The 26,010-nt window shown below is 36.4% G+C and overlaps 1 protein-coding gene across 1 annotated transcript in view; it reads right to left on the bottom strand.

Moving 5' to 3' along the window:
* Positions 1-5,892: 5,892 nt before the first annotated feature.
* Positions 5,893-26,010, bottom strand: part of LOC136260644 (uncharacterized) — a 35,223-nt gene continuing 15,105 nt past the window's right edge. Inside the window, exons 12-33 of the mRNA XM_066054465.1 lie at positions 19,771-19,881; positions 19,442-19,721; positions 18,683-18,740; positions 17,771-17,842; positions 17,052-17,178; positions 16,799-16,975; positions 16,685-16,745; positions 16,534-16,630; positions 10,007-10,059; positions 9,832-9,952; positions 9,619-9,713; positions 9,449-9,560; positions 9,240-9,396; positions 9,119-9,185; positions 8,988-9,054; positions 8,835-8,932; positions 8,137-8,263; positions 8,042-8,083; positions 6,745-6,795; positions 6,595-6,685; positions 6,194-6,316; positions 5,893-6,133 (exon numbers count right to left, since the gene is read on the bottom strand). Of these exons, the coding sequence (XP_065910537.1) occupies positions 6,051-6,133; positions 6,194-6,316; positions 6,595-6,685; positions 6,745-6,795; positions 8,042-8,083; positions 8,137-8,263; positions 8,835-8,932; positions 8,988-9,054; positions 9,119-9,185; positions 9,240-9,396; positions 9,449-9,560; positions 9,619-9,713; positions 9,832-9,952; positions 10,007-10,059; positions 16,534-16,630; positions 16,685-16,745; positions 16,799-16,975; positions 17,052-17,178; positions 17,771-17,842; positions 18,683-18,740; positions 19,442-19,721; positions 19,771-19,881 (2,270 nt within the window). The 3' untranslated portion in view covers positions 5,893-6,050. The remainder of the gene's footprint in view (positions 6,134-6,193; positions 6,317-6,594; positions 6,686-6,744; positions 6,796-8,041; positions 8,084-8,136; positions 8,264-8,834; positions 8,933-8,987; positions 9,055-9,118; positions 9,186-9,239; positions 9,397-9,448; positions 9,561-9,618; positions 9,714-9,831; positions 9,953-10,006; positions 10,060-16,533; positions 16,631-16,684; positions 16,746-16,798; positions 16,976-17,051; positions 17,179-17,770; positions 17,843-18,682; positions 18,741-19,441; positions 19,722-19,770; positions 19,882-26,010) is intronic.

Below are 26,010 nucleotides of genomic sequence, written 5' to 3'. Positions count from 1 at the left end.
TGGTTATAATATCCAACACGATCCCAAGTTACGATGAACAAATGAGTTGCAGTGAAGCTTGTGAGTGAGAAGAAGTTTTTTACATCAGCATTTGCTCTACTGAGAAGTGAAGAATTAGTACTCTCACGATACCATATTTTTCCTCCCTCAGGTGGTGTGGTGTCTATGTTAGCCCAGAATGGTGCTACTAATGGTATGGCTCCACCAAATGGAGTTGGGTTAGAAGAGTAGGATCCTATTGATGCTCCAAAACTGATAGCTCCATTGGTGTTCACCTACAAAATAACAACTTGATAGTTGATACAGGTTTTATGTAAACATGCCAGGGGACTGATTATTCAGAAGGCATGCGGTTTTCAAGGTCATAAGCATTACTGCATTATTGTCATTTGACTGATTTAGTCTGTATGTACGATATTACATAGCTAATGTAATCCTTGCTTCATATTTAAAATTCCTCACTATGCTATAATCCTCACTTTAGAAACTAGTGGAACATTATCCAGTAGTTCTGATACTAAACTGCATTATTGGTGAGAGAGAACCATCATCAAAAATTATTTGTGATGAAGAAAATGTACAATAAAACAAATAGGCATGTGCCTCAGGCTACATGTGACCATAAAGTGTGCCACGTAGAAAATACACTGTGGGCATGGCAAGGTAAAAAACATAATGAAAAAAACAAAGACTAGCTACTGTATTCAGTGGCGATTCTAGACCTGACCTACAGGGGGACCAAGTAGGGAACAGCATGACTATTGTTGTATGGCTGTAGAATTTCAAGGAGGTCTGGGGGTGCAACCCCCAGAAGCTGCAGGATTTTTGCAATTTGAAGGCTTGAAATTTATTCTAAAAACATGAAATATGCTAAAAATAACAATGCCAATCAATACTGCAACTTTCCCCAAGATTTTTAAAAAGTTATTTTTCAGTGGGGGTGGGGGGAATGGCCCCCCTTAGAATCGCCTATGACTGTATTACAGAATAAAGAATTAAAATAAATGCTATCTAGTTTGTGCACCACTCCTTACAGTTTCTTGCCAGAAAAAAATTCTCTGAGAGGCAGAACACAGAAATTCTACAATATTCATTTTTTTTCTCATATTAAACGACTCTTGGTATACTATCCAAGAGTTCCTAATTGCTCTAATCGAGTATTTTGATTTTCACAGGCAGAGATTTAGCTAGGTACAGTAGGGGCTTTGTTATTGTTGTTATTGTTATTAGCACTTTGGCTGATACCGGCTAGCGCTATCTTCAATGCTCCTGCCATGCACCTATGACCTATTAGATTATTAAATTTAATATTTTATGCTCAAAATTATGCCAGCTATAGCCTACAGCAGCATCAGTGCATCACCACTACTATCTTGTTACTCACCTATGCACCACGCCCATCATCTCCATCTCTAGCCTATAGACCATGCAGTCTACATATGTCAGGCCACTCCAAATATAAAGTCTCTGTTTGACTGTTTCCCGTCCACCGCCCGCCATAATTTCCGGTTATTCTTGCATTCTGTACAGGCTCAGTAAAAGCCATCTTGTAACAGTGCATACCAGCTCACGTGTCAGCAGTATAGTCTCGCGTGGCCAGACCGCTTTTGTCCGTGTGTTTTTCCCTACCCAATGCATGGAAAAAAGCGGCCTGGTCACGCGAGACTAGCTATCAAGTCTGCAAAAATTCATGTTTGTGTTATTTTTGCAACTTAAAAGGCATTAAGCATGCTTTTATGCAGCTTTCAGGCTTGAAAAGCTGCCAATCATGATAATGAATTAAATGGACCGCCCACCAGCATGCAAATAGTTATGCCTGAGTCCAGGACGGGAAACAGAGAATTTATTTGGCCTTAGCTGCCTTGATACGAAGCGATTTATTCCAGAACAAACTACTTTACTAACTCTGCATACATAAAATCCTGCTGGAGAAGATCAAAGCCGGAAAAAGCACACTGGTACGTATAGCTACTTGAAAAAGGTACACGTGCTCCCGCGCTGTTGTAGCTATTAATAAGGCTAAGTCTATATTACGTAGCTTTGTAGCTACTGTAGCTACGTACTTGTCTTTACACAAGACATACTGCAATGTAATAATACTACACGAGGTAGCTAATATCATAAGAGCTACTCACAATTACTGTAGCACGTTGTTGGCCATAGAAAGTGTACGTTCCTTGTAGAGTAATAGCTGGTGAAGTGGTCTCATCTCCTTTAGGAAGTTGGTTGTCTGTAGTCCCATTGCCAAATGGATAAAATTGGCTTAATGGTATACTCAGGGAGCACTTCAGTACGCACAATACAATAATTCCACTAGGTGTCATCTTTGTAGCTAACTTGATTAAACTAACCAATCTTAATGAGTCAGTGATTGTTTGCACTTAGTGAAGCCTTGGCTTGTAACGCCTTGTTTCCTATATTGTAGGCATTGTTTCCACTATACTATTACTATTGAAACTCTATGCTGTATGTACAGGGAAGCAGTAACATACTGATACCTATCAATGGCAGGTTCAGATATCATAGACCTCCATGTATACTATTAGGTCTGCATACATTTACAATAGTTCAAATTACAACATAGCTGTAATATTGTACAATAGCTAACAATAGCTATACATAAACGTAACTACATACGTAGATACAACTTTTAGACATATGGAATTTGTGGTAGCAACTTATATATGGTACTGTAGTTGTAGATAATCTACGCAGTCTTTAACTAAACCTATTTTTGGTAGATATAGTATGCTGATATGTGGCCATCTAATGGTATGGTGTTGTAGTGAAACCGTATTGACAGCCTTCCTTATAAACATTTGGGGATGTAGTTAGAGCATTCTATTGTGCTAATACAAGAGGCTAAGAACTTTGAATGCGGCATATATATGTATAGCTACGTATATGAATTAACTTGCAAAACTGTTAGTAGCTAACAAATGTTTCTTCTACCCTGAGCTCTTACTGATATCTAAATTGCTTCTGAGTGGTGCTTCAAAGTTAGTTTGAAGTTACACTACATTATGATTTATGATCTTTTCTAGTAGACCTATATGGTAACCTCTTGATGAGACTTTTGTTGTAAATAGTGACTATATAAATTAATGAGCTCCAAAAGTTCATTATGAATGATAAGGTAGAGTTAGAATCAAGCATATATGCCAGTAGTTTTCTTCAAATGTTCAATGGTGGCTGACTACAATCACTAGAAAATTTTTTTGATACACAGTGCAGAGCCACAATACCATGCCACCAGTGGTAATTCTAGACCTGACCTGCAGGGCACAGCATGACTACTGTTGTATGGCTGTAATATAAAGTAAAATATCAGGGGGTCTGGGGTGCAACCCGAAGGATTAGTTCAATTTGAAGGTTTGAAAACAGCCTAAAATATTTATGCTAAAAACATGAAAAATGCTAAAAATAACAATGCCAATCATAGGCGGCGGAAAGGGGGGGGGGGGGGGGCTTAGCCTCCCTCAGAATGATATTACACCGAAATTATCTTTCTTGGAGTGGGGCTGAAAACCGTGATAAAAATCGAGATACTCTAATAGAGCAGTCACTCTAATAAAGTAGTCAGTGTGTAGCCAGCTATGTAAGGATTTTTATGTAGTTTATCAGCTAGAAATGGTAGCTGGTGAGGTGGAAAGCTCTTGTCAGTTGGTTGTGACCTTTTTTTTGGTCTCACCTTACCAAACTATAGAAATAAGTCTGGGTCAGCCCAGCCCCCCCTCATATCAACTACTTCCTCCGCCGCTGATGCCAATCTATATTACAACTATTCCCCAAGATTTTTCAGTTGGGGGGGGGAGGGGGGCATTGCTCCCCCTTAGAATTACCTATGTATACAATAACTTTTAAAGATACTTGTTAAAAATATCATAATGCACAAGTGTGATCATAGTGATTGTGCAGGTTAATACAAAACTCATCTGAGTTACTTACAGGGGAGGGGGGAGGGTGTTCCAAGGTCTAATTGTAGAGGAGGAAAAATTTATATGAGTTAACTGATTATCCTTTGGACAAGGGTGAGTAGATGACATCATTCTTGTAACAGTAATATTTCTAGGAAAATCATTGTATAGTGCACCAAGGCATGCATGTACTTGAGTAAAATGTGATTTTTACATTTTGTGCTGTAACAATGTAATCAATTAAGCTTGTCATCTAGAAATTTTACCATACAAGTACCCACAAGTAACTCTAACCTCTGAAGTGTTGGTTGCTATGGAAACTTGTTTTAAATGGTCGCTAATTGGATTTTACTGCATTTTGGATTTTTTGTATCTACTTTTTGGTATTACTTTGAAAATCGTGATATTGTTATTAGTGCTTTACAGTAACATATCCATGGGTAACTAGTCAAAACCTCAACACATCTATCAGAGCAAATTGTAAAATTTGTCTATGATAAATACTTTGTAAGAGAAATCGTCCATTTTAGGCAATTTCGTAAAAACGTTTCTCCTCCCACAGATAATTGCTAATAAAAATTTTATTGATACCAATGTGTGCATAACAGGTGGGGCTAAATTTCTTATAAAGCAGATTTTGTTTATAGTTGGAAGCAGAGATAAAAAAATTTAAAAACCACTGAAAAAGCCCAAATTCTAATTAATGCACATGTACACCAGCAATCAGTGTAAATTTAAACAATTTTAATTGATTTTTAGTAGGGTAATTATGCCTGATACTTGCCCACTTCAACCAGGGGTAGCAAAAGTTCATAACTATAAACAGGTTTTTGTTATTTTATTATTATTACTATTAGCAGTGACCAGCACTGAAGGTCTGACAGCAACATGTGCTGCAGCCTTAGGATTACCTAAACCTAATTCAGGACTTAGACTTAATGACTTGACCTACTGACTGATAAGGTGTAACAGAAAAGGGGCCAAAGTAAGGAAAAAAATCCCTCCAACCCCAGGATTTGAACTTTGTTTTATAGAATATCATAAAAATCTTGATGTCCTATACAAATGTACGTGCAACTCACAGAGTTACTATTAGGAAGCCTTAGAAATTAATTAAATTTATAGAGTGAGTTTTAGGGTACATTTTAATTATATTCATATAATTATGTTTGGTGCATATACTGACAATTACACAATAAATGTGGTAAATTTTCATTTACTCAAGTACATGCCTTGGTGCCAGCACTATAACAAAATCTAGTTGGATGGATTCTTGTTACATAATGATGGTCTGACCCATTGTTGAATACACACCTTCCGTCTGGGCCCGCCATACCCTAAATCAGCTGTTATTTTTAACAATGATAGGATGTCTAGATCTTACAATGCAAAAGCCATGAAGTATAATACTATAACCAACATTGGATTTGGCTTGATAGTCAAGCTAGTAGCTACACTGTATGTTTCCATTGCTGGGCATGCAGACATACTAACAACTACACTTGCCATGTACACCTAAACAGCTTGATGATTGCAACAACTGTTTATGTTGATGGCATGTATATTATAAGGAGGTAGCCATAAATAACTTCTGAGGAATGAGGAATTCCAGAAGCTTTGAGCATTCCAACAGTATAGAAATAAGGAAGTTTCTAGTGTTGATATATTAAATTGCTAGCTTTTTCTACAAGGAAGCCTACAGATATCTTAGCATCCATTACCTGCTATGGGGTGCAAATAGATGTATTTGTTTTCACGTTGTTTTACTTCCATGCTCTGCCTGTATCACTACATTGTATATCCACATCACATAGTGATACATATTGGTAATGGTGGACTTTATGATTATACAGTAATGTTGATTGTATTGAAGTTGCTGAAAGAAAACTCCATGTTAAAACAAATGTGACGGAATATAGTTTTGTAAGAGTGATAAATGATTGGAACTCTTTATCATCTGACATTGTTATGACCACTAGCACTGTCTAATTCTTTAAAAGTTTGCTGGATGTACATTGGGAAAATCATATATATTATAATGTGTTGTAGCTACTATAAGCTTTGCTTTTGTTTAAAGTTTAAATGGATAAATAAATTCTTAAACATAGCAGAACAGTGTCAGACAATTAATAACTATACACTGCTGTCTTCTAGAAGTTGTTGTGGTCCATTTTCAGGATGAGGTATTTCAAAAGTGAAACTGGAGTTGTTCGTAGCTGTGTGTTGAAATAAAAATATAGTAGTATGAATGGATTTGAGAAAGTGTAAATACTCACGTGTCACAATTTGTGCTTCACTGATCACTGGATTAAGCTGGTTTGGTGATAATACATACTCATTGAATTTGGGTTTATCATCATAAAGTGATGGTGATATAACTTCAATTTGCTCTTCAATGGCTAATCAGATGACATTATTAATACATTTCTGCATCCAGCAGTAAAATTGTGTATGTTTAGACTAGAAGTACGGAGTACATTTTATTTCAATCATGGCAGTGAAAGTAGCCTATGTGGTTCATATGTCAAACATATTGTAGATTTAAGGTGCAAATTTAAGCATAGACTTTTTCACCATAAGCACAAATTTATACTGGTCAGAAAGTGTGAGTGCTGATCATATACAAATAGGTTAACACATGAAAGACCACCAGTGTAAGCAAAACATTATAACGCACTTTCAAATTCTGAAGGTGTTGAGGTTGTAGTCTTCTTGCTCTTTTGAGCGGTGTTTGTTTCATTACTTGCACTCAAACTACGAGTCTTGCTCTGTGAACACATGAATGCTATGCACATGAACATGATGTATCACTACAAATATCACTCACAGTTGCAGAGGTTGTACCCCTTCTCCCTCGTTGTCTTACAAATTTCAAGAACTGCATGTATATGCACATGATATACAGTGTATTTATATGCCACACAACAGACTACTTTTGTAAGGTTAAAACATTTTAAGTGTCATATTGCTTTATACAAAGTAAGCTGTGCATTTGGGACAGTGCAGAAATAATCATGTAATCTTTTGTGTGCAAAATGACCTTAACTTAATATTTTTATTTAGTATACAAAAGATGGTACTTATCCAATGCTAAGTTTGCAAGGGTGGCTCCAGGAATTTTGGTGACAGGCAGAGTTGGGGGTAACTAGTTACTTTTTAACTAAGTTGCGTAACTAGTTTTCAAGTAACTAGTAATATAACTAGTTACTTGCTTTGCAACTAATAACTTGTAACTATTTACAACTGTCTGAAAAGTAACTAAGCTACAATAGTAAGTAGTTACAATGGTTACATTGTAACTATAGGTAATTATACTTTGAAAGCAAGAGCACTTCAATTTTTGTGCTACAGCCATATATTAAGTAAACACTTTCTGTGCACTGTTCTTCATGATTCAGCTTGAGTATACAGACATAACAGTTGAAACTGAGCTGAAATGGCTACAGAATCAGAAAGTGTGCATATAATTATTATATATAGTTCTCTTCTCCCTTGCTCTGGGAAAAATAATCATATTACAAAAAAATAAACAAGCGTAACTTTTTTATGAAAGTAACTAGTAACTGTAACCATAATAACTGTAACTAAGTTACATGGGATAAAAGTAACTAGTAACTAGTTACCTTTCTGAAGTAACTACCCCAACTCTGGTGACAGGTTTCAAAATTTTCTGTTACATGCACAGTTAAATCTAGAGGGGCCTGGGGGAATGCTCCCCCAGGAACTTTTTGAACATTATATATTCTGAGATTGAATTGGGTATCAATTTTCACAAAGAATCTTTAAAGATGACATTTTAAACATAATTATGTTAGTAATTGATTGATATAGGCTATGTATACTGGTGCAGGCTAAAGAGTTTAGAGGAGCTATGTGGAATTTGAAGCATACAATAGATAGGGAGCTAAGTAACTTGAAAATATGAAATTTGACTGTTCTAATAGGGTAGCTGACTGCTCTATTACAATATTTCGATTTACACCTTTGCAAATCAATTTTAATTGCTTAACCAGTTTCTGGAAACCTCAGAACCCCCCCCCCCCCTTCCCAGGACCATTTGGGAGGGGAGTTGTACATATGAATATTTCAGTAAGTGTTATCTTATAAATGAAGACCCTCTTTACCTGTTCATTTCTGACCACATGAAACAGCATGATCAGTGCACCCTAATAGTCATAATATACACATAAGGCACATTAGGTTTGTATGCTGCAGCTACCTGTAGTGAATTGAGTATTGTAAATATCCATGCAAATACTATAGTGTCTTCATTGACAGCCAGTAGTCCAAATACCCAAGTTAGGCCAAGTAGTGGAAGTAAAAGGATAGCTGCTTTTGCCAGTGATCTGTTTAAAAGAATGAATTTATCAAAATAATGTAGCTGACAAAACAGAACACATGGTCATGTCGTGTGTTTAGCTAGTTTGCACACACACAGTGAATTAGTTTTACACACCCTCCTATTGTCTCTGTGTGATTTTAAGTGTAGTAGGTGCCTCAATGCATAAACCTTAATATACTTTATGCGAATTATATGTTCTAATAAACTAATGCAAGAATATTTGGTTCTATTGGTAGAGCAGTTGGTTGTCTCCCAGTACACAATTGCTGCTGCTATGATCCAAATCATGTGTTGAAACTTTAATAAGTAATTTTATGTGGTCGTGGGCAGAAAACCAATAGCTGACTCTTTAAAACCAATTTGTGAATGATTTTGTGAATGTACACTTGAATCCACACAATTCAATATTAGTGGCCAATTGAGTGCAATACCCGTAGGTGTCATTTTGGACTATTCAGCTTGATCATATAAACTAGCACATCACAGCACTTGATATGGTGTAACTTAGCTGACCATTCCACTTACCATCTTGAGCACTGATGACCACTACATTTACTAATTATTTAGATACTTACTTTAAGGTTTCTGATTGTGTGGCCTTATTAACTTTTAGTGAACTTTTCTTGCTGCGGAAAATCTGACAAAGAGTTATAATTAAAACGATGCCGTTGTTCTGTGCAAGTACAACACACAATATGTCAAATTGACCCATTAAAATATTGTCTTACTATTATGATCAACAACATTGGAGCAATAAATGCCCAAATAGCACCTTTTTCTTCAGATATCCAACACCTATAATTGTATTAACATGCATGCTACACACTCTCATTAAAGCACCCTAAGGGTAGCTACATACCAATCATCAGTCCCATACTGTTCATGTGATATAGCAGAAGATATAATAATAATGGGAAGAGGTAAACCTGTATACATTATACCAAAGTGAACATTATAGTATCTGATCTGTTGATACTTACCCCAGCCAATTAGTATGAAAAACTTTCGTGTTTTGAATACACCTTCATATAGGACAAAGTTTAACCAAACAAACAATAAAATTCCTTCACACAACATCCAACTAAATGCTGCCATGAAAAAGTAATGAAGCAAGATGGCCACAATAAGACAGCTAGTCTGCAAAGAACTATTAATTCTTGATATACATTTGGATGCTCTATAACTTTACCCTGTAGTCTGCAGCAGTCTCAATTCCACTAACGAAAATTATGAGACCCAGCAGTAGTGCAATAGCAAGATTGAAATGGATGAAATCTGGTGCTGTATTGAAAACTTGCTTTCTAAAACGTCATGCATGTAAGTAATCACATGATCCATGATAAATTAAACTAAACTTACCGCAATACAATTATTACTATTACAGTGAATGTCAGACAGGCAATAGATATTCCACATCCAACATAGCTAACAACAGAGAGTGCTTCAGACTGAGCCTGTGTGTACATAACATATATATACACACATAGTTTGCACACCCAACCACATACATAGTACACTATCTACTATAGGAAACTGGCCTCAATGTACAGTCATTGAATGCAATACACTTACACTATTACTTCCTGATGTATCTACTAAAACAGCAAAACTAGTCAAATGAGATGAAGTGCACTGAACAATGCCATCATCATTGTTGCTTATTTGGCTGATGCCATCTTTAGAAAAATTACCACTGTTAAACAATGTAAGAATAATAACATGTGTAGTGTGTTTGAGTAGAACTTACTTCTCAAAATCAAAAAAAGCACAGCGAATGTTGAAGCGAGTTCTATTTGCAGCCTACAAATTGAGTATAAGATAATTTTGTTTTACACTGCATTGAACCTCAATGCATTATGATAGTCAGTTCGTGTTCACCAGCATGAACCCTCACTCATATCAAAGAGGTGAACATGTGTTCACTCCCAATGGTTTTGTCATGTATTTATGTTATGAACATGTTTGTGTGCCTGAATCCTCTATGCTAAATGTATGGTATATATTATCCACCCCAAAAACACCTTCGCTGTAAAAAAGGCGCGCCCAAGAAACTACAAGTACCTGGAACCCAATGTAAAAAGCAAAAACAAAAAACAGCTCAGCTGAAGTGAAAAGTAACTGGTAACTTAAAGAGCTGATATCTGAAGCGGCCAAGAATACAAATAACTACAATTACTAAAGTTTAATCCATACAAGAACACCTTGGCTATAAAACAGGTGTGTACGCGAGAGTAACTGGCAACTGAAATAGCTGATATCTGAAGCGGCCAAGAATGAATGGTCATATACAACTAATTCGAAAATTTAACACTGAACCTTTATAATCCAGCTGTGTTCTACATTCACTCTTGCTGCAACCTAAAGTAATTTCTTTTAACTCTAACTGGCTGGTAATTTGGCTGCCTTTTTTAATAGTCAGTATGATAGAGCAAAAACAGGCGGCTAAATTACCAGCCAATTAGAGTTAAAAGAAATTACTTTAAGGGATGCAGCAAGAGTGAATATAGAACACAGCTGAATTATAAAGGTTCAGTGTTAAATTTTCGAATTAATTGTATATGACTGTTCATTCTTGGCCGCTTCAGATATCAGCTATTTCAGTTGCCAGTTACTTTCACATACACACCTATTTTATAGCCAAGGTGTTCTTGCATGGATTAAACTTTAGTAATTGTAGTTAGTTGTATTCTTGGCTGCTTCAGATATCAGCTCTTTAAGTTACCAGTTACTTTTCACTTCAGCTGAGCTATTTTTTGTTTTTGTTTTTACATTGGGTTCCAGGTACTTATAGTTTCTTGGGCGTTCATTTTTTACAGCGAAGGTGTTTTTGGGGTGGATATCACTCATTTTTGTCAATGATAGACTCTACAAATTGGTTTAAAAGGTTTTGTTTTTTGGAAATGAGCAATTAACATTAATGCAGAATATTATCTTGGAGAGTCAGTAAAATCCATACATACTAATGACTGTTTCATAACACCGTAAATTCGGAAGTATGAATTTACAGTGTAGTATGACTGTTCTATTAGAGTAAATCTATCTTTACTGCATGTGATGAATATATCTCATATCTGTGCATGTTAAATGCTTCAGACACCTAATTAAACTTGCAAGTGCCTAATTAGTTCACAGTTGCTACACAGCTATAAATACATATATTGTAATTGTTATCATAATAATAATTTATCATGTTATAACCATTTTTTAATATTGTGGTCATAACTTCAGGATTGGAGCAACAGAGAAAGAAATAGAGAACTCAACCATCAAGACTTGTATATGGGAGATGGAACAGTATTGCCATGGACAATGCCGGCACTAACCCCTCAAGGGTGTTGCAGTACAGTATAGATGCAAGACCAGAGCCTTGATCGCCACCTTTTGACTGTGGTCACAACTTCAGGATTGGAGCAGCAGAGAAAAGAATGGAGGACTCAATCATCAAGACTCGGGGAGATGGAATAGTATTGCCATGGACAATGCCAGCACTAACCCCTCAAGGATGTCACAGTGCAGTATTGATGCAACCACTCCAACCAGTGCATAAGACCAGAGCCTCGATCATCCGGCACATTTTGACTGAAATTTTTATACTTGATGAAGCAATTAAAACTCAAAAGTTGTAGTACTTATACTTTCCTGAGGGAGCACGTCCCCAGAGTCCCGGACTCCCTTGCCTGTTCAGCAGAATAATAGGATTGAGTCTTACTACCACTTTCACCTTTACTCTGGTGGCCTGGATGTACATATCAGCAACATAATACAGTAGCTGTAGATAATGCTGGTTAATGCCCCTAGGCAGAGCTATAGGGGTGGGCATTTTCCCCTACTATCACAGTAGTTCTTCTCGCAGTTCTTTGCTTGGCCATCGTCAAAACATTAGTCTCGTCCCCCAGACACTTCCTCAAGCATGCTTATCACACAAAAATAACTTAGTTTAGCAGTGCACAAACAATTATTGACAGCTTATACTGTGTTAAAGTACACTTACCGCATTGTTGAACCATGTATACCACCAGAATCCACTGGATTGACAACTAACACGTGATCTATTTAGGGGAAATCTCATGGAAAGTCCCTAATTACCTTAAGCGGACACACGTGATACATGGTTTTAAAACTGAATGTAACTCGATGGTGAGGTATACTTTAATCGGCTCGACTTTAATGAGAAACTTGAGTCCCTCGTGAGAAACTACATTGCTTGAGCAATGCTTGAAGAAGTAGGAGTCAAGAATATTGAGGTACTCTATGATATACTGGTCTTGAAGGCTAATGAAATGAGGAGTGAGTGTCACATTGCCACACACTGATTCACCGTGTTTGTGCGATAGGGTTTTTGGACCTGTCCACCAGATGTTGAAAGGAAATTCATTCCACAACATGTTGAAAGGAAATTCTTTCCAACTTGTGAAGTTATTGATGTACTCATTGTTGGGGTCCATGGGGACATCGATGATCATTTACCAGTCAGTTGTAAGTACTGTCACAACAGAAGGAAAGGAACCATTTTCACACCCCTATGGCATACTAATTTTCCAGGTCAGTTTATATACACTCAACCACAGAAATGTAGAACCTTGGTTGCAGGTGGAAAATAAACACCTTTTTACTCAGTTACAAGAGATTCACCTAGCTGGGATAAAAATGTTGAAGTGAATGTCATTAGTACCAACTTGTTCATCAGGTATTGGACAATTCCAAGTGTCCAGATTATGTAGTTGTCCTCATGTTCAAGTTTACATGTTTAGGCAAGTTCCACAACATCCTATAATCTATTACTATATCGGTGTGGAATAAGGCCATACCTATTTGAAAAATTGTTGCTCGGATTTTTTAAGGAAAAGTTAGGGTCGGTAGGTCGAAAAAAAAAACGATCATATTTAAAAAAAAATTAATTCAACATATATAGAAACAGCATCAGCCATTATCAAACCTAAGAAAAGTTACAAGCACAAGATGAATAAATAGTGTTTATGAGGTTCTGATCACACATAGCTGAAATACAGTTATCTTTTTGGTCTCTTTGCCATGTTTGATGGATGACTGGTGTACACTTGTTTTCCTTCTGCCTTGCAGAAAAAACAGATAGGCCTAACTACAGCATACTGCTGCTTCAGAGAAACAATTTCATCATTATTTACTAAAGACTGTTCAGGCAAGCCGCAGTAATAGCAGACTGGGGGGAAGCTTATAAGCTTTGCATTGTAATACTATGCTTCCACTGGAAGTCTACAAGAACAATTTTGTCTCACCACTATTGCTGAACTCAACTCAGACGTTGGTGGAAACAAAGAAGAACCGCACGTAAACAGAGATGAATTTTTAATGTATTGCACATATATCATTTCTGTAAAGGTTAGTTTACCTTTAGAAAAAATGCATCTCGGTTTACAACATTCTTGACACCATATCACATCACGCACTTTTGTAGCATTGAAAAGTGTCTTGTGTGCTTCATCTGCAGCAGCAGCTTCAGAGTCATCAAATTTACTTTGTAAGGAAGGTTGATCCTGTGAGGACACAGGCTTGCCATAGACAGAATCAAACGCCTGGTAGTGCTCCTTAGTTGCATCCAGCAAATGTAAGGGAAGCCAAGAAAGAGAGGAAAAAATATCTTGTGGCAGTCTAGGCTTATCAGACATATTACAGTAAAAGCATGTCAAAGAAGAGCATTTCTTCAGTTGAAAACTATAGTTAGCTGAATAGCTATGCTCGCTTAAGAAATTTTTCATAGGAGTAAAAGCCTCAAGCACCTCCTTTGTTAAGTTGCCCATTTGTAAATTTGAATCAATATAGTGCAGCTGCTTGAATACTGTTTGAATGTCAATGTCAGGGGCACCATTGAAGACTCGAATAGGTTCATCCTTAAGTTTCATTGATGCAAAGCAGCTGCTAAGTGTATCCTTAGGCTGACTCAAGGATTCTTGAAGCTGTTTCCCAAGGTTAGGATTCTTTTCCACTACTTTCCTAACTTCTGCCATAGTTTTTTTTCCTTTGACGATACTTTCAGCTTCTTCTTCCATTCTGTTCCTTGCCAATGATACATTTTGAAGAGATAGGTTTATTTTTTCACACACAATTATGTAACAACAAGACTAATACTTTAATAGCGAAGAATGTGTTAGTTGCAAAGAAATGTGTTTAGAAACGCAAGCAGTTAAACCTATCCGCTTATAACTTTGCTAACAACAAACACACTAATACTAAACAAGATGTCTTGCGTGTGTATTTTGTTGACGATGTACGATAGATCCCGTATAAACCAAACGTCAAAATCACAAACATATTCTAAAAGTTTGGTGTGATAACACGTGTATATATTACTGCGTAATGTACCGGTATGATTATGGAAGCCCAACTGATGAGTGATGGCCATGATAAAGAAGGATCAAAGGAAAATCATTAAGACAATAGCACATACATTGTAGGAAATACTAAAGGTTTTATCTCCATGAAATCCTAAGCATTTTTGTGAAAGAAGTAAGGCTGTAGCTGTAGCCAATTTTCCGCTATGCTTGACTGAACACATCAGGCAGGCAGTAAGGCAGTAGAAAGTTACAAAAATAATTTTAAAAATTCGTAGCACCTAGTCAAAAATGCTTCAGGTTGTTTTGAAGACATGTTTGGGCTTGATTATACCTGACCAATACTGTCAAGTGGCTGTGAAGGATTGCGAAGATGATTTTGGCTTGATTTATCTTTGTGGACCACGCCCACACCTTCGTTGCCCCTACTATACAGTACTATCGTACTGTATGATATATATAATTTCTGACAGAATACGTGAGTATGTGTATAGTTATTACATTTTTAATAGAATTCAAAGTTATTGAGTATCATGCTTGAGCAATGTGCTTATATTAGTGTCACGTGATACTAAAATACATAGTGGTATTTCTATATATTTTAGGTAGCACCCAGCTATTTGTTTGACAAATTGAAATCACCTGCTTGAATGTTCTTTTATAACCAAACTTTCAATGGCATTTCAGCCCCTACTCCTACAAATCACAGCAATGTTTTTTTTCCTTCATTAATTAAGGGTTAGCTAGCACATATATACAATTATGATTGCCTATGCATGAACAGGAAAATTTTGGATAGCTAAATAAACTGACAAATTGCTATGCCACTGTGTGTATGGCATGTAGGGACTATGCATGTAACTATATAAAAATTAATCTGTGAAGATATTTAGTATTTCATTACATATCACAGGGAAGTACACCAGCTGAAATGTACAAAACTCTCACGGTCTTAGTTTGTATCACCAATTTCTTGCTATTGTGGTTATTTATGTTGCACATAAAATGATTTAAAGTAACTTTGCTAGCTTAAATGATTGCAACCATTTTTTACACCAAATAATATCCATTCAGATTAACCTCTAGCCGAGTGATGTGCAATAATATCGATAGTGTGATAATCATATCGAATAATCCATTATCATGATATGACAATAATGTGTGATTATCGTGAATGCAAACCAGATATTCTTATCCCAAAATACTCTTACAATTGAAGCATTTGTTGGTTTATTTCGATTATTTAATTAACTCACAAGATTTGCTGTATTTCTGAAGGTTTGCTCTCTGTCAACATTTGCTGTATTTGTTACATTTCAGTATGGCATAGGATTAATAAAATTCTTAATTATGCAACTTATTATTTGGCTCTACTATTGTGATAAACTATTGCATTGTGATGCAAGTTTCGTGATAATCAATATAATAGCAAAATCATTATACATCACTGTAAGCAAGAGTGAATAATATCATTTACTCTTGTACACTGTATATACACAATCACCAATGGATCATTTATTTCATTGAGAAATAAGAATACTTACTGTATATGGGTGTGGTTCTGGGGAGGTTTCACTGGTTTTCAGAAACCAGTCAGCTTTTTTGAAATGGAAAAAAATTGAGAAGACCAATATACTCTAATAGAACAGTCAGAGTAATCCTAAGCTATAATCACCAAGAGAATACTTATTGTACAATGTAGAGTAACTTCTAGTGGCAAAACCTCATAATTTATTTTGTCTCCAAGTATGTTAAGTGCCTCTAAAATAATTATCTTTTTAGTATTAGGAGTGTTGTAATAACTGTTTAAATTGTGAAATTTAACCCTAAACAATGCTATAGGGTGATTTTACCTATAAATGTGCAGCAAACACTGCAAGGTCTTGTATAAAATGTTATTATACAGTCAATAAAACATATAGTCTTTAATTAGCATACCACAGCACTTAATGTAGTGATTACCTACCTTTCCTATGTTGAATGATAAAGATACTCTTTCATCACTAAAATTAGTTTTCTCTAAAGATATCTGACTGGATAAGATTGGACTTTCAATGTTTGTTCTATATAAATAGAAATAAATTTATCACACTAAACAATCAACAGTTTATCATTACCCTGGACCAGTCGCCAGATGCATGTTTCTTGCAACACCATTGATAATAGGAATTCGTTTTCCTGTATGTATTATACTTTGATACTGTGATGAGGTAATGATCATTGTTAGCTACCTTCACTTTTGTTACATTCATTTCTGTACTGTTCAAGGACCACAGTACTTGGTATTTCAATCATGGGTATCATTTTAGTAAAGAATGCGTCGTTATCAAATATGGTGGACACTGAGGGAAAGGTGATAACATTCCTAGTATTGAGCAATTCTTCAGTAGGAATCTGGACTTCAATAACTGTAATACATATATACGTAAAAAAAAAAAACACTTCACGTAATAAATGTCTTAATTACAGTAATAAATTACGTACCAAGATTTTTTCTTATCATAGTTCCTTGCACCGATTCATTTCCACTAATATTAAATGTGGTGCTAAACAATATACCGACATTCTCTGCATCTTTTTGCAGCAGTGCACCGGTTGCTGTGGCATTTTCCTGTGAATGTAATGCAGGAAGACTTGGTTAATGAATGTAGTTATTTATATATTGCAGTAACTTTAGATATGAGTCATGCAAAAACACACTATGCAACACATTATTATATATCAGGGGTGGATCCACAGTTTGGGAGGGGAGTATGAGGACCAGCAGGATAGTAGGTATATATAATAGAGCAGCAGACAGAAGCTAAAGTTTATTTCATAAAAAAATTGTGGTTTTATGCACAAATATCTAAATTGTATTGCTTTCTAAGTGAAATACATTGATCAAGAGTTGTATAGGTATAAGTGACAGTCAGCTGGCTATACAGTACTGTATATGAGCCTAAAGAATGGCATGCATAAGTTAAGACCATGTGCATTTTATTTGCATAATATTCTTAGAAGGCTAAGTGTGCTCATGCATGGGATAATGCTGCAGATACTAGTTTTCATACTCAGCTATTATGGAGGATTCTCAATTATACTGTTATGTGTGGTGACTGTTCTATTAGAGTATTTGACTGACTGCTCTATTAGAGTATCTTGATCTTATATAATGTTTGTGCCTTGTCCCCTCCCCCTACTGAAATCAATAATATGCTAACCTGATTTGCCATCTGATCAAAGGATACATCATTTCTTCCATCAAACATGCTGTCCAGTGTATCAACCATATTCTGTTAGCACATATGAAATTGTTCATCCACAAGATAATATAGTCTGTCATTGTACATAGGTATAATATGCCTTGTATATGTGTTTAAGGGAACTGCAAAACTATCACACAAGTATGTATATTGTATGTTGCAGTTACATCTCACCAAAGTAGGATATCTTAAATGAACTGAGACTGACACGTATAGCTAAGGCCAAGGTTAAGGCATACACACATCTCATTTATCAGTTAAAGAGATTGCCACTTGTCATATACGTATGTTTAACTTAGAATTCACTGCAGCTTGAAATTTATACTCAAAATTTGTATGTGTATTGGAGTACATATGCCTTACATTGGTTAGGTGGTCCCAGTATTGCCATATAGAGATTTTTGAGTAAAATGATCAATGAAAGTTGCAAGGAACTTCATTAATACAACTACTTGTGATTCCAATAATATGATAAACAAGGATTCATTATTATGTAGACATGGAATGCCATATATAATTTCTACAAGGTTTGATAGTGAGCTGGCCTAACACTTAAGCAGTTTGAGACCAGAGGAAGTCAATAGCATGTGGATATTGCAGAATTTGAAGTGAAGTATTCAGTAGTTTGATTGCATGTTATTCACCATAAGGGTTGCTTGCAGAAGCCACACACAATGCCAATAAGTGTTCGTGTAGGATAATGTCATGTACTTTATTAAAATAGACCCTGTATTGCATTGTGATGGCATGAAGAAATACTGATAACATGTGTAGTAATTGTAGTATGAAACTTGGTGCTGTACTCTTGAGATATAGTTTAAATGTAGCTAGTTGGTATTGCATTTCAGTGCAAGCTAATGATCAATCTACCTCAGTAATTTGCATAGCCATTGACTGCCCAATTTCATTTCCGGCTGTTTTGGTTAATCTACAAAAATAGTAACAGATTACATTCAGTACAACATTCAAAGTTTAATTTATGACTGACAATGCTTCCATGAATTTACACATGTGTTAATGTATCAGTAAAATTATTAATAACATGACTACAGACATAGCCCATGTGTGGTGCTACAGTAGACTCTTATTTAATGTAAACCCAGTTTCTTGCTGTACAGAGTGATATATGTTTTATACAGTTTTGTAATCTGAACTGAAGCTATTTGGATACAAAAGAGAATTGTAGGAGTGCCTGGTAACTGTATTTTATGCACTTTACCATGATAATTTCATTTATACACCAAAATTCAGCTATGAATCAAAACACATGGTGGTTCCCAGGTGTTTGGATAATTAAGTTTTATTATATGTGACCGGATTTGCGAAAAGGTACATTTTCCACACATTCTACATACCAGCAAACAAAGTGGTGTAACACTTGACTCCTTAAACTGATTAACTTACTCTTAGTACCACAATGTAGTCAGATACTGTAGCTACACTCATGGAAATTTTCAGGCAATTATATGTCATGATCAAAAGTTATGAAGCTTCAAAGTAAAAAAAAATGGGTCAAATTTTGCGTGTGAAAAAGTTACCTTTTCACAAATCTAGTCACATATACACCTTGTATGCAGTAGTAGTCTTAGTGTTTTGAATAAACAAGAGCCTTATTAATGGTCAACATACGATTGCAATATATCCAGTATTTCAGCTGAAGAAGACACATCATTTGGTAGTAAAGGCTTTGTGGTGTTTGTTATTTCATTCAATTCAACCATAATATCTACTGCTTCTTCAGGCATAAACATCACTGTCATGTCTCTGTCTTCAGCAGTAAAAGTATTATTGACAATATCACTTAGCTCTTCAGCTCTCATCCTAAGACTTAATTGTTCTATTGTTTGACATTCTGACACATTAGGTTTTTCCCATGTATTATTACCACCACATTTCCTTCTTGCTAGACCTGCAAAATGCTTCACAGTATTAATTATACAACTGATTTGCTACTTTACCTACTGCTTCACTACCTCCTGGACACTTCTGTCTGGCTTCTATATCTACTTCAGTTGCTGGCCATGTTATAGTCCAATTTTTGTCTTGCTCATATCGGCAACCAACAAATCCTACACAGGCAACATTTTGAATTATGTTTTCTTAAACTAAAGTCAAGCAAACTGTTGCATAATTGCACTCTTTTAGTTTTATTTCTCATGTTAAGGATTGACTATCTTTGTTAAGTAGAAATTTCAGGAACTCACCAAACTAGTTTGATTGACACTTATGTTGATACAATATAATTGTATGTGGGACCATTTGATTTGGTGCTATATATATATATATATATATATATGTATGTATTAGCTACCAATTTGTAAAACTTTAAATTTATATAGCCAGTAATTAAACCATGTGATCTTCAGTAGTGGTACAATGGTGGCATGATTTGTAAAGCTAAGTATGGCTGTACACTATTAACACGTGTCCCTATACAACTCATGCAGACCAGTACTTGTGCTTTAGCTCAGGGACAGCAATCTCTCTCAAAGTACACCCCACAAAAAGTTTTCATTGTGTGCTAACTAGGCACCAAAACAACTAAGCTGTGAAAAAAACAACAACATGTGGCCTTCAAAAAACACCTAGATGCTTTAACACACAGTTGCAATAATTTGTTTGAGGCATTTTAAGCTTAAATAACAAGGATTCAGTGCCTGGGGGCTTGCCGCCCAGACCCCTTGCCGGGCCTAGAGAGCTCAAATTGGATCTTTGGACTTGTTTTGCTTATACCTTACTCTCCTATAAGAAGCCCACCCACCTCCCAACCTTTATTACTATATACCACATGTAATATTTATTGCCTGCATAAAAAAGCTGTCTAAAACAAGGCATATAGTTTTGGATATCAGAAATTTGTATACACACAGTGAATAGATAAATAATCACCTCTTGGCGTGAATTTCATTTACACAGCTTTAAGAACCATGAATTTACAACATGGTGATTTGTAATATTTAGCTACCAATGAAGCTTTGTGCATTGAAGTTGGCATAGGCAGATCTTGGAGGCACAGGGGGCCGAGGGGGGCAAGAAGTTTCAGTATTTATTCCAATATAATGATGTGAGTGACTGCTTGTCACTGGGGTAGGTGTTGAATGGAACTCTAGTATACAAGTTATACTGGCATTCAATTGCATAACTGTGGTTGGCATAGTTGAGGGACACATACATTCTTAGACTCTAGTTGGATATTTTTGAACAATTAGATCTCCCAAGTTTGAATTTGATAGCAAAGTGTATGCTAGAAAATAAGTCAGAGATAAAATTTGCTGATGGTAAAGTGTACTACATCAAAATAAGGCAATATTGTTATTATTCACAATTTATATTACAATTGTCACTGTTCTATTCGAGTAGTGACAGCTCTATTAGAGTATCTATACCTTGGCACAAAAATCCAAGTTTATTTGTCCCAATTTCTTCACAGCATACAGTTTATAACTGTTGCCTTCTATATGCCCATCAGATTTTTCTGTACTTCAGTACAGTACAAATAATTTCCAGCATGTTTTGGTGTCAATATTAAAATAGTGTAAGTCCATGGGGGCAAGAGAAGGGCCAAGGGAGGGTGCAAAGTTCTCTTCAGCCTTGGGCTGAGCCTAATATGCTCAAAATTTTATTCTTTCCAGAATTTCCCAAAAATTTCTCCTATTATTCTTTTTTATTCTTGTATCTAGTCTATTATTCCATATAATGCTCGCTTAGTTTCTGTAGCTATACTCACTTAATTCTCAAGATGCTGATATAAGTAGTTCTGTGACTTGTCAGAATTAAATAATTAATAGCTAGCCATAAATGAAGCATTCCACCTTACACATAATGGTTATAGTCATTACAACAGACGTAAAAAAGCGGGAAGTTGTATAACTACATGCTAAGTTTAATGGATAATGATAACAATATGTTTGTTGAAAGACTTAAAGAAGATACACTGGTATAAGATGTACAAGTTTCAGAATTGAAGATAATCATGCAGTTAAATCCCTAATGCTGTCTGCAGATTGTTAACATGAAACAATCTGACCGCTCTATTAGAGTATTTGAGCGTTCTATTAGAGTATATCGATCTTTTAGAGGTTTTTCAGCTCCTTTCAGCCAGCACTCGTATAATAATGCCAGCTATCTATCATTCTTAGTAGTTTAGTACTTTCTTCTAGCTAATCAAGAATAGGCACGCCCCTTAATTCCACTGATTATTCCCGTGGATGTCCGATAATTCTAAAATTATGTCTGTAACCATCCTATTATTCCGGAATTATTCTCACGAAATTTGTGACCTATTATTCTCACAATTATGCCGGAATATTAGGAGCAGGCCTACTTCAGCCCCCCTCAGATCCACCAATGGAAGCTGCTGGTTGTCAAATTCTGCTACATTATATATATACCACTTTCACACCTTACTTCAAAGGGAAGAGAAAGTGTATAAGTGGTATAATAGCACTGCTATCAGTGCTCAGGAATACGTTAACGAGAAATGGAGGTAGTATATACAAGTTATATCCCTCCTATTCTCATTAATGCATTCCAAGTATTCTCAGAAATCATCTGATTTCTTTGATGAAACTGTGTGATCTCTGCTTTAATATAGTGACACTTCACAGGATTGATAGTGGGTTTTAATTTTGTGAAGTGAGCCAAAGCATAGATCATGGACTTGGGGAAAAAGATAGTTCATTGTTTTACTGAATGAAGAGGGTCGCAGGTTAGTTTATATTGCTGTTTTGATTGTATAGTCACGTGGCGATGTCCAGACACTAGGCGTAGCGCTAAATTGATTTGGCCATTAGTGTTAACAATATTACTCAATACTTTAGTTTATTCATGACGACTAGTAAAGTAAGTACTTTAGTGTACTTGAATGTCTTTATATTGCTGTTTTGACACCTGGCGTGATGTCACATGCTTGTAGTGACTGGGCATGGCGCTTAATTGACTAGGCCATTATAGTGCTGTAAACATATTCACTGCTTTAGTTTATTCATGGCTAGTATAGTAAGTACTTTATAACTTAAGCTTCATTATGAGCTGTTCAGCTCGTATTTGGGCTTCCTGTGTTTAATTGCATACCCACAATCGAAGCAGTCTGCATGCTCGTGTCGATACACTTACGTTGAGCCTCTCAGCAGCACCTTGTCGTTGCTCTTACAACATTATCCACAATCGAAATTCACATGGTCCCATATAAATACACTCGCAAAGCATTCCTGCAGTTTCCCCACACTTGCAGGTGAATCACCAAAGTGGAATATATTAGTTGTAACATGGGCACTTGTGATTTGCCTGAAATATACACACTCGCACTCGGGCTGCGCCCTCGTGCTTGTGCGTATATTTGCGCCCGAGTGCGAGTGCGTATATTTCAGGCAAATCACTCATACCCATGTTACAACTACCCGGCATATATAGTATCTGAACCAAAACAGCCAAGCTGTAAAAAAAGAGTGCCGTCCCAAAAAGGCCAAGGTGAAAAAAGATGTGAAATCCAAGGTGGTGGCCAAGAAATGGCTGTGATGGTAGGTTAATGGCAAAAATTTTAATTACGAAAATTCAGGTGAATTTGCATTACCTCCTCCACTAGGATTCGGCACCAAATTCACCTGAATTGTCGTAATTAAAGTTTTTGCCATTAACCTACCATCACAGCCATTTCTTGGCTGCCACCTTGGATTTCACATCTTTTTTCACCTTGGCCTTTTTGGGGGCCGCACTCTTTTTTTACAGCTTGGCTGTTTTGGTTTAGATATCACTTCTTTTTGTATTGCAAGCCACAAAACTGGCCATATGGCTTTGATGCTTCCTTTTAACTTGTTTTTTTCTTTACTGTAGGAATTGTGGAACAAAGGAGTGTGTATAGCTTTTGTCTGATGAAATATTTGTATATTTAACATTGAATGATGATTATCACATACTGTAGTTAATAAGGTAACTTCTTACATAACTGAACTGTAGCTGAAACTCTCATTGTTTGTAGCTGAACTCTTTTCAGGGTGATTTATTTCTTGCTGAACTGTCTACAGGATGATTTGTTTCTACCTGAACTCTCTACAGGGTGATTTGTTTGCAGCTGAACTCTCTACTTGGTGGTTTCTTTGTAGCTGAACTCTCTACAAGGTATCTTGTTCTAGCTGAACTCTCTACAGGGTGGCTGAAATCTCTACAGGGTGGCTGAACTCTCTACAGGGTGATTTGTTTGCAACTGAACTCTGCAAGATGATTTGTTTCTAGCTGATCTCTTTATAGTGTAACTTGATTGTAGCTGAACCCTCTACAGGATGGTTTCTTTGTAGCTGATCTCTCTACAGGGTGACTTGTTTCTAGCTGATCTCTCTACAGGGTAACTTGTTTCTAGCTGATCTCTCTACGCGGTGACTTGTTTCTAGCTGAACTCTCTATAAGGTCATCTGTTTGTAATCGAACGCTCTACAGGATGGTTTCTTTGTAGCTGATCTCTCTACATGGTGACTTGTTTCTAGCTGATCTCTCTACAGGGTGACTTGATTCTAGCTGATCTCTCTACGCGGTGACTTGTTTCTAGCTGAACTCTCTATAGGGTTATCTGTTTATAATTCAACTCTCTACAAGATGGTTTCTTTGTAGCTAATCACTCTACAGGGTGACTTGTTTCTAGCTGATCTCTCTACACGGTGACTTGTTTCTCTCTATAAGGTTATCTGTTTGTAATTGAACTCTCTGCAGGATGGTTTCTTTGTAGCTGATCTCTCTACAGAGTGACTTGTTTCTAGCTGATCTCTGGATGACTTGTTTCTAGCTGATCTCTCTATAGGGTTATCTGTTTGTAATTGAATACTCTACAGGATGGTTTCTTTGTAGCTGATCTCTCTACAGGGTGACTTATTTCTAGCTGATCTCTCTACAGGGTGAACTTGTTTCTGGCTGAACTCTCTACAGATGATTTTTTTGTAGCCGAACTTTCTACATGGTGGTTTCTTTGTAGCTGAACTCTCTACAAGGTGACTTGTTCTAGCTGAACTCTCTACAGGGTGGCTGAACTCTCTACAGGATGGTTTCTTTATAGCTGATCTCTATACAGGGTGACTTGTTTCTAACTGATCTCTCTACAGGGTGAACTTGTTTCTGGCTGAACTCTCTACAGATGATGTGTTTGCAGCTGAACTCTCTACATGGTGGTTTCTTTGTAGCTGAACTCACTACAAGATGATTTCTTCTAGCTGATCTCTCTACAGGGTGATCTGTTTGTAGCTGGACTCTCTACAGGGTGATTTGTTTGCAGCTGAGCTCTTTATATGATTTTTTTTGTAGCTGTACTCTCTACAAGGTAACTTTTTCTAGCTGATCTCTCTACGTGGTGACTTGTTTCTAGCTGAACTCTCTATAAGGCTATCTGTTTGTAATTGAACTCTCTACAGGATGTTTTCTTTGTAGCTGATCACTCTGCAGGGTGACTTGTTTCTAGCTGATCTCTCTACACGGTGACTTGTTTCTAGCTGATCTCTCTACAGGGTGACTTGTTTCTAGCTGATCTCTCTACACGGTGACTTGTTTCTAGCTGAACTCACTATAGGGTTATCTGTTTGTAATTGAACTCTCTATGGGATGGTTTCTTTGTAGCTGATCTCTCTACACGGTGACTTGTTTCTAGCTGATCTCTCCAAAGGGTGAACTTGTTTCTGGCTGAACTCTCTACAGATGATTTGATTGCAGGTGAACTCTCTACATGGTGGTTTCTTTGTAGCTGAACTCTCTACAAGGTGATTTCTTCTAGCTGATCTCTCTACAGGGTGATCTGTTTGTAGCTGAACTTTCTACAGGGTGATTTATTTGCAGTTGAACTCTCTACAAGGTGTTCCTTCTAGCTGATCTCTCTACAGGATAACTTTTTCTAGCTGAACTCTCTACAGGGTGATCTGTTCATAGCTGAACTCTCTACAGGGTGATTTGTTTGCATCTAAGCTCTTATATTATGATGTTTTTATTTGTAGCTGAACTCTCTACAAGGTATTTTCTTGTAGCTGATCTCTCTACAGGGTGACTTGTTTGTAGCTGAACTATCTGCAGGGTGATTTATTTGCAGTTGAACTCTCTACAAGGTGATCCTTCTAGCTGATCTCTCTACAAGATAACTGAACTCTCTATCGGGTGATCTGTTCATAGCTGAACTCTCTACAGGGTGATTTGTTTGCAGCTGAACTCTCTACATGGTGGTTTCTTTG

This window comes from Dysidea avara, chromosome 7 (assembly GCF_963678975.1).
Source record: "Dysidea avara chromosome 7, odDysAvar1.4, whole genome shotgun sequence".
NCBI lineage: Eukaryota > Metazoa > Porifera > Demospongiae > Dictyoceratida > Dysideidae > Dysidea > Dysidea avara.
Note: the sequence above shows the minus strand (reverse complement) of the source record. Positions and strands in the feature narration are given on the sequence as shown.